The sequence below is a fragment of the Pocillopora verrucosa genome, chromosome 3 (genome assembly GCF_036669915.1).
Source record: "Pocillopora verrucosa isolate sample1 chromosome 3, ASM3666991v2, whole genome shotgun sequence".
Lineage (NCBI taxonomy): Eukaryota > Metazoa > Cnidaria > Anthozoa > Scleractinia > Pocilloporidae > Pocillopora > Pocillopora verrucosa.
In genome coordinates this window covers 5,155,327-5,164,620 of record NC_089314.1, presented here as the reverse complement: position 1 = coordinate 5,164,620, position 9,294 = coordinate 5,155,327, and the positions used below count along the sequence as shown (strand labels likewise).

At 38.9% G+C, this 9,294-nt stretch overlaps 1 protein-coding gene across 1 annotated transcript; it reads left to right on the top strand.

Moving 5' to 3' along the window:
• Positions 1–422: 422 nt before the first annotated feature.
• On the top strand, positions 423–8,962 carry LOC131796549 (uncharacterized). The gene is made up of 6 exons (XM_066164252.1): positions 423–672; positions 4,315–4,502; positions 5,060–5,237; positions 5,685–6,089; positions 6,849–7,187; positions 7,629–8,962. Exons 1-6 carry the CDS (start codon positions 615–617, stop codon positions 7,796–7,798), a joined length of 1,338 nt encoding a protein of 445 aa, XP_066020349.1. The 5' UTR covers positions 423–614; the 3' UTR covers positions 7,799–8,962.
• Positions 8,963–9,294: the final 332 nt, after the last annotated feature.

Sequence of the window (9,294 nt, the reverse complement as noted above, 5' to 3'; positions counted from 1 at the left end):
CGATAAAGTTAACCTTGGCTTGTCTATGAGACTTTGTTAAAAAGTAATCATCCAGCAAAGTAACCGCGTTAAGGCGAAAATAATTAACAGTCGCGGGATTAGTCTTTGCCATCTAGAATGTACATCACGCAAATTCCTGGAAACTCACGGCTTCATTGAAAGCAATCCCTTATAAAAATGTTTTACCCGCAAAGATTATCAGGAGAGCTTTGTAGTTGAACGTCTTTCGATATTGAATAATCAATCTGAAACGGAAACCAGTTTATGGAATTTGGGGAAAATGGCATCTTCGTGAATTATTCGCATAAATTCCTGAAGAGCCGATAGCAGAGCGGCATAGCAACCACAGAGGCTGACCTATACGATCTGACATTCTCAGAAAGCTGCCAAAAATAAACAATTTTTCCGAGAAAGACGGGGTAACGCACTCCATTCCAAGGGTACTATGGTCAAGGAGTCTGTCGCCTCAAAAGAGACTTTCACTTCATTTTTGCCCTCCCCTCCCACCTTAAAAAGAATACGCGAGATCGGCTAACGCACGTCAGAGTATTGATGCAATTAAATTACAGATGCCTTCTGCTCTTTCTTTTTTTTTAATGTAGACAACGAATATCATGGCGAGCGTTTGGTTCCTTACGGTTTTGTGTGCCCTTCAATCTATTGTCCTCACAGGTAAGAAATGTTCTGTATCTTGCGGATTTCTAATTTTTAAGTCTAGTTGATTAACGTTCAGTTCCAGTTGGCAAATTATCTGCTCTAGTGGATTGACTCGACAGTTTTGCAATAAGATTTTCCACATCTATGATTTAAGTTTCGATTTGTTGCGAATCTGGTTTTCTTTGTCAATAGTCGATGAACCGTTTAAAGCATTTTCCTTTGTAAAAGCTTATGTCCTTCTTTTGAACCAAACTTTGACACACAGCGCGCATTCATCGGAACTTACAAATAGGGATTTTGGTAACAGCTTCTATTCAACTGACTCCTATGATAGTGAAAGATGTCGCATATTCCATTCTAAAACTTTTTTCGAGTTTCTGTTGAAGTTCAAGGTAAATATAGTGTAGTTCTGAAAACCTGGCTGTGTAAGCTATCTCAAGTCTATTCGGTAGCAGTTCTCCGTCATACGTGGCTAGCAGATCTCTCTTCCTTCGTACGCATACACTCAAGATTGTGATCCCGCTGAAAGCAGAAGTGCCTCACAGCTATAGAAGATTAAAAACTATATTTAAAATTCATAGAAAAGAAAATAAGCTTCTACAAGTGCTCGTTTTTTGGTCATACGCTTCTCTCCGCTTTTATGTAGTCAGGCGTCTCAGGGGTTTTGAATTATCAGTTAATAAGGGCTCATGTTTGCCACAGAAATGAATTATAGCCAGCAAAATAATATATGTGTTAGTTTTAAGGCTAATTGTCGACAGCCACTAATCTTAAGAATTTATTTTAAAACACAGTCGCTTTAGCCTTCTCCGCTTTGTCTGTTCGAAAGACTGCAAGAACTCGAAGAGCCAGTTTTGATTACAAAATGGCGGATCAGTTCAGCTTCGCAAAAACCATAAGTTACTGTTTCTGAAATGCCCCAACAGACACAACAAAACAGTTTCGTAACCGAAACTAATCATTTATACATTTGTTTTGGATTTCACACCATGTCTTATGAAAATATAATATAGTAACTTAACTAATATTTTATTTGAAGAATTTCAAAACTTGCCCTCAGTGTTTATCTGGCCTGTTGCACGAGCACGGAAACGTCGGAACAGTTGGCTAAATTTAACTATGAGAGTAACATTTCCTACAAAATAGAGCTTTTCCGAAAAAAATTAAAGCTTCCCGTCGAAATGTGTAGTCTTAATTTTCATGTGCTTTCGGTAAATAGAAAATGTTTTTTCAAAATTCGATTCGATCAAGGACTGCAGGAGTTCCGCTCCTGATCCAATTGTTACAGTTCGAGTTCGCCTTAAACTTTTCGAGTCTCGTTTCGCCCCACTAAACTAAATAGTGCACCTTCTTCTCCTACAATCTTGTCACAATGACAGCTGAGGTACTAAAATGCTAAATGCCACTTGTTCTAAGACGCTTACAAAAATGATAGACATTTGCAACGCTGTTATTATGAAAATGGACGGCGGCTGCAGATAAGTTATTAATAACTGGCGTACAAACAATTCAACGGAATAAACAGAAACAATTCCTCATTCTCGCACAAACAATCGAGCCAGTAAGGGAATAGATTCTTACGTCCTTGAAAGTTAATCCTGTCTTCCTTGGCAAAATGGGGCAAAAAAGCTTCAGTGCAAGCTAATTGATAGTCGGCAGAAATTACTCCTCGGGAACCAGTATGCAAACCTGCAAACTGCATTGAAATATTTATACTTGGACCGTTGTAAATTATTCTAAGGTTCAATTCCTTTTATTCACTGTAGGAACTGACATCCTTAGGCTATAAGTGCTCCCATTCAGTCTGTTTATTGTAAATTTGTGCCAAATTTGATGTTTGTATTTACACAAAAAGCTTCATAACACGCTCAAGATATGTCGGTGAGGCTACATCAGAGACAGTTCATATACAATATTGGATAAGAAATTTTCATGATGGCAGTTCTAGTTTCCTTTCCCTCTTGCCTTGATTTGATACTAAAACTATTCATTTATTAATTTTTTTTTAGACGAAAAATTCTCGGAAATGCATCACAAGATAACATTAATCGCTTTCTGGGAAACTGGTGCTGGAGTAAATTTAGTATTTAAAGTCCGTTTTCCGGGAAAGACAGCATAAATTAAACATTACAACGAAAGGGCATGGGAAGGGAGGGTGGGAGCTATTTGCCGATTCTGTGGGAGATAGTTCTATTGCAGTAATCATCATTCCCCCTCCCCTCCCTCCAATGCCTCCCCATAACTTATCAGACATATAATCTTCTTGGTGAAGTTCATCATGGTGAGAGGCACTCATGGTGAGAGGCGATCTACATCACACGTGACTACATCGTGAAACAAACGAAAAACTTAGCTTTCATTTTTATTTAAGGCACTCAATTGTCATCGTTTCTTTCTGTTATCATTTCTGTTGCTTTATTCCAAAACAAAATAAAGTAGTTCTTTAGATCAGCTCGCAAACGTTCAGTATAGGTAATCACATGATTTCGAGTGCAATTTGGAATAAATAAGACTAACAAAATTACACGAGCCCGTAGAGCGAGTGCAATTTGTGGTCTTTGAAAAAACTTAAAAGTGCATATTTATTCCAAAGTGCACGAGAAAAATCATGTGATTATGTATTAATAATATACATGAAAAAATACGAGATAGCTTATCACAATTATGCCGAATCAAATGCAAAAATAATTTATTCAATCCCTGCAAGTGACATCGTGCGTTCGGTCAAAACAGCCGCGTAGGATGAAAACAATAATATACAATGATATTTTGACATCTTAAGGCGCAAAAAAGTTCAAGGTTCGGCTAAACAGTTCAAGGAATTGTTCAGACTGGTTTGTTAATTCTTTGCACCGAATTAACCCTTTTCTAGACTGAACTGCCTGAAAACTGCGTTATCTTAACCAATCAGAACTGAGAAATTTTTCATGTATCTTATTAATAATGTAACAAACTCCACAACGAACGGATCCGATTAAAACAACTTCCGTCAGGGAAGACACACTTGCCCTGATCGCTCGAGGAATCGATTCGCGAACCAACATCTTCTGAATATTCATAATCACCATCGGCAAAATGAGAAACATTTTCACTTTCGCAGCTATCACTCTTGCTCTTTGCATCATTATTGTACCTAGATATGGAGAAAGTATTAAAAAAGGGCACTTTCTTATCAACCACATTTACCAAGATGCCGTACCATTCCGCACTGTGGTCCGTTTACGACACATGTATCGAATTGTTTTATATAAGCTTCGAAGAAACAGTGAGTTGATGTCTGAAAACACATTACAGACAGAAATTTTTGATAACAACGATAACTACCCCCTAGAGGGGAAGAGGGAATGACAGGTCATAACATCCACCATAGATATCCATAGTTATTCGCCCTGGTCGACAACAAATGATAAGATTAAACGGACAGCTGATTTCAAACGATATGATTCAAAGTTTATATGTATAGTAACTTAAAAGGTATTTTATTTGCAGGGGTGAGCTTTTCTCGTAATATTTTCAGAGTTTTCACTACCTTCTACTGTTGACAAAAGAAGGACGCAAGCGCTAACGGGTTTCGGAAACTTTCTAAGCCTAACAATTAGTAGTGTGAGCATTTCTGTAATGAGTGCTGAAAAGACCGAAATTAATTTTTTTCGACAGATGCCACTCAAAATGAATACAGCGACAGAACCGAATCACTATTGGCTTTCTTGAAACATTTCAACCATAGCAGACATCACGTGACTAATCCCGAAGGAAAGAAGAAAGCGCAGGAGTTCATTCATCAAACTTTCCAGGATTTGGGCCTTGTCACGTGGCTTGAAAAATTTGAACCAGATTATCCAAAGGTGACTATCCTTTGTTTTCTGGTTTATGTTTACTTAGTTTACTTGTTTAGTCAATTGTTTTATAATGAAGACCAGGATGTTATTTCCTGAAACATTACGGCGTCTGTTCACAAACCCAGTGCCCACTTGGTGATGCTACTTATCACTTGATCCTGTTTCTAACTCTTCCCCCCTCCCCTCCCCCCTCCCCCCCTTGATGTAAAGTTATTCCGTCGTAGACAAGAGAATATCAACAATTGATATTCTCTTGATCGCCGACGGTTACTCCCGAAGTGTACCTGATAGTTTATCTGTACCCATTTATACTACAGAACGGAGAGAAGCGTTGTTAGGGATGAAGTGTCTTGCCCAGGAACACCCCGGCCAATTCTCCAGCCTCGTTGACAGTCAGTGAGTCAGCCAGTGTGTTAGTCTGACCGTCGATCAGGTGAACCGTTTCACCTCAAAAGAAATGGCCAAGTCGATTGATGCCTCTTACATGACCCATTCTAGCAAAACACGTATTTTTTCAAATCATTCTAAGATTTGTTTGTGAAAATTCTGTCTTCCCTTTTAAGTACGCGACTGGAGAAAACATAATCGGAATGCTCCCTGGCAAACTCGCTGGCTCACCAAACGACAGGTTGTTTCTGATCGGTGCTCATTACGACACGATGCGAACTACCTTACATGGTAGTGACGATAATGGCTCAGGCGTGGCTGCTATGCTTCAGGTTGCTAAGCAGCTCGCCACAGGTATGGTTTGTCACGTGATTGTCTACTTGGAATGATGTTTTGAATTTTCTGTTTAAAGGTTTTATTTGCGTTTATGGACAAAAAAGTGCGCTCAGGCAACTTGAAGGTAGCTTCGCACACACTCACAAATATGGTAACGAAAAATGATAACCGGATCAGAGATGAACTGAAAGATCATTGTTATCTTCGGCCGAAGATCTTCACACTAAGACAACAAAATAGATGTATCTTACTTTCACTTTATCTATAAGCGTGTACTGATTATTGTTGTGGCACTATCAGTAAAACAGCGAGAGACAGGCAGGTGTGGACTGTTTCCTTTTCTTCTCCGCATCGCCGTCGGTGCAGCAGCGTGTATAATATATAAAGCCGGCTTTTTCACAGGACCTCAGTGGTTCGCAAGAAGGGTCTATTACGCTCTTTACTTTCTGCTTTTCTTTTTTCCAGATTTCTCCAGCTGTACCCGTAGTTTCAGCGTTATCTTCGTTGCATTTGACTTTGAAGAATGGGAATCTGATTGTTCCAACCAAAACGTCGTGCCCGAATGTGCTTGTGGCTCTATCGACTGTGGAAGTCGCGCTTTTGTCGCAAATTTCACCCAATTTTACAACGGGTCCTTAAACTCAAACGGAAAGCTTCAGGGAGCGATTATCATGGATACAATGTTCAATTATAACACTACGCCTCATTCGCAGTTACTCCCATTTGGAGTAGAACGTCTCGCACCAGAAATTTACCATCAGATCAAAGAGGACGAGTTTCGAGGGGATTTCCTTTCCATGGTTGGACGACAAGTGGATGATGCAGCGCTTCTGAACTCATTCTGGTATCATTACAGTCAAGTGAAATCTGGTAAGCAGCCATCCGGTCGTCTGCCTCGGCTTTCTTACCTTACCAGATGCTCGCAGTGTAGCAATCTCCCCAGTACTTAAAATTAAACGAGAATAAAATCATTCGCCTTTTTTAATTGATAAATGACGGATTGATCTTCATCGGTGAATCGCAATTAAACGAACATAAAGAAGAGTTTAAGGCTCAGAATACTACAATTAAATCTGAAGGTGCTTGAATGTAATATCAAATTTTTATGCCTTCTATTTTTATCATTGAGTTTTTTTCATTATTATTATTGTTTGCCCGTAAAAGAAGAAAAATTTAAAATTTAGTCGTGCAATGATATTTTAAGATTTGTAAATTTTTCTCTGAATGTTATATTTACTCACATGACGCATTTGACGTTGTAGATCCTTGCAGTAGGCAGGACGAGTGCTACATCGATCTGAAGCTATCACCATAAAGTCTCTGTGGCTCCGGTTATAGAGTCCGAGAGTCTGGGTTCGATTCCTCACGGGTCTCAAATCTATATCATTTGCCCCACGCTTGTGACGAGAATAGCATCTTTCTCTGGTCTGGATTTCAGGAGTTTGACGATAATCTCCTTAAGCGATCGGAGAACGCGCGATGTACCAAAACGAAATATTATAATAACTCCGGATTTTTCCAAGTTGAAGAAGACTTGCTGTGACGGTTTTTAAAAAATTTATCCGCAATTGATTAATTTCATAATAGGATAGTGTGATTTTCATTTACCTTTTTCGATCCTTCACTTAGCTCTCGGGGACAAAACTGCAATGTATCAAGTAAACCTTCCATTTCAAGGACAGCCATCAAAACTTCCCCCCTTACCTGCTTACCTGCTTGGGGATTTCTTACGTAGTGATCACGTGTCTTTTTGGGACCATGATCCGTCAATGAGCGCCATCTTCCTCAGTGACACAGCTGACCAAAGAAGCTACATGAAATCGTGTTACCACAAAAACTGTGACAGCCTGAGTCATGTGACGTCTGAAATGCTTCAGTTCCTACAGAAGACCACTGACACAATTCTAGCCACAGTTAATGACGTCACCAAGTTATCGTGCAACGGCACGACTACCACTACCACTACAGGTAAGATGGCGGTTGGTAAGAAGAAGATAAGAACACGAAGGAAAACTTTAAGCTGAGTTTTTTACTCTGGGATCTGTAGAAGCCTTTTAGTACTGCTCTCGTCGTATTTAATATGTTGTACAGCATATCTGATTTATGGCTTAGTAGTAGTCGGAATTTGAGGTTCACGCGAGACAAACTTCTTTACAAGAAAGAGCATTACTAATATATTTCACAAATGTTTATCTTCCCTTAAAATGTTAAGTGACAAAAACGTTGCAGTTCATCAAATTGGTTGTGGCTTGTTTTTTTTCGCTTTTCCTCTAATCGTGGAGGACCTTAGAAGAAATACCAACTAGTAAAAAGACACCGACCTTGTGAATCTATAAACAACTATCGACTGATGGACAACAATCAAATATCGCTTGACTAATCATAACTTTTTTCTTGTTCATTTTGCAGCTTACGGTATGATAGGATTGGAGATTGGCTTTTTGGCATTTGGAATGTTTTTGCTTGGCGCGTTAATCGCTGGGGCAGCATTTGTGTTTTACCTTCGCTGGTTCAAGAAAGACGCATCATTTGTCAGCCAAGATCACTTGCAATCAGGCTTCAATACAAACGTCATCTAACCCTTTATCATTGCACAAAGTTCACGAACGTGGCCGTCTCAAAGGGTGCTAGTAAGGAGTCTTTTGCAGCACTAATTGAAGAAACTGGGCGCTCTTTTTTAATTTTAAATTTTCTTAGCTTAATCGTTTTCTTTATCTTTTAAATATTAAGACAATCCTTTGTCTCCTTGGTTAAGTACTGAATGGTTTTTGCCTTACCTAGTAAATATTTTGTTTCCAGTTGAAAGTGGAAGTTGTTATGTACATGACAGGGAATGTCTCTCATTACATTGTAACCGAGCCGCCCTGGAAGACCCTCGAAGTTATGGCGATTGAGAGATATTAGTGATCTTATACTCATTAGGCAAACTTAAGGATTTAACTCGGTGTGATTCTTTTTAAGCAAGTATTATGCTTAAACAAACTGTCAAGATGACAAAATGTCAAAAACGTTTTTTACTGATTTTTTAAAGTTCGATTATAGTCCACGATCTCATTCTTTTCACAAATAATTTAGAAAGGGGCTCGTTAGAGGCAATACTCATTTCTCTTACCATTTCAGCGTTTTCAATGCATTATTTAAACCGAAGTAAAGCGATGGTAAACCGATTTTCCCCTTAAATACAAATCTTTTCTCAGTAATTTTAAATTTGAATGCGTTTGTCTATTTATGAAATACTAAGGCTGTTTAAGTGTTAGGAGTTAACTGTAATGAATCAGTGATACGGGTGCGAGGAGCCTCAGTTCAGTTTACAATTTCTTCTTTGCGAACTGACTCACGTGGCTTTTAGGGCTTAGTAGAGTTTCTGTACATGAATCATGAAAGCATGAAGATGGGAAATTATTCCATCAAAGGCTGTTTACCTCTCGCTGGTACGTATTTACACTTGGCCCATACGAACGAATTTTATAAAAGAAGAGGAACAAAGTCAATAAAAATTATGACTGACTTATAGTGGGGTAATTTAGCACTATCAACTGAGTTGGTAACGTAAATTGGCAGACGTTTCACTCTGACGAAGGGCTAACGCTCTTAACGTCAGCGTTGTAACTTTTTACGGTGGCCAATTTACGTTATCAACTAGGTTGACTAAATCACCCTGTTATACTCTCCCATCGACGCAGCACCACAGTTTGTTTAGGAACCTACCCCCTTATTTCATTTCACTAATACTGAGCCTGATATTGCCCTAAAAAATTAAAAAATTAAACCAAAATTCTAACCTATTTTTGCGTGTTTTGAAACACTTCATCCTTAATTAAAGCATGTCCTTCTCTTTTTTTTTTTTTTTTTCTTTTTTATCATTTCTGTTGCCGAATACTCGCGACCGCGCTCATTGGTGTAAGCGAACTTCTCTTCTTCCATTTCATCACCCAACCGTATATCTTACAGTAGTCGCTCCTCTCCCACCCCCTCCCCCCACATTCCTATGTGATCCGAGTTTAATCTTAGCTTTGAGTAATGAAAAAGTGATAGAAAGGAAAAACATCACCCTGAGTGGGCGGAAAAATCGAGC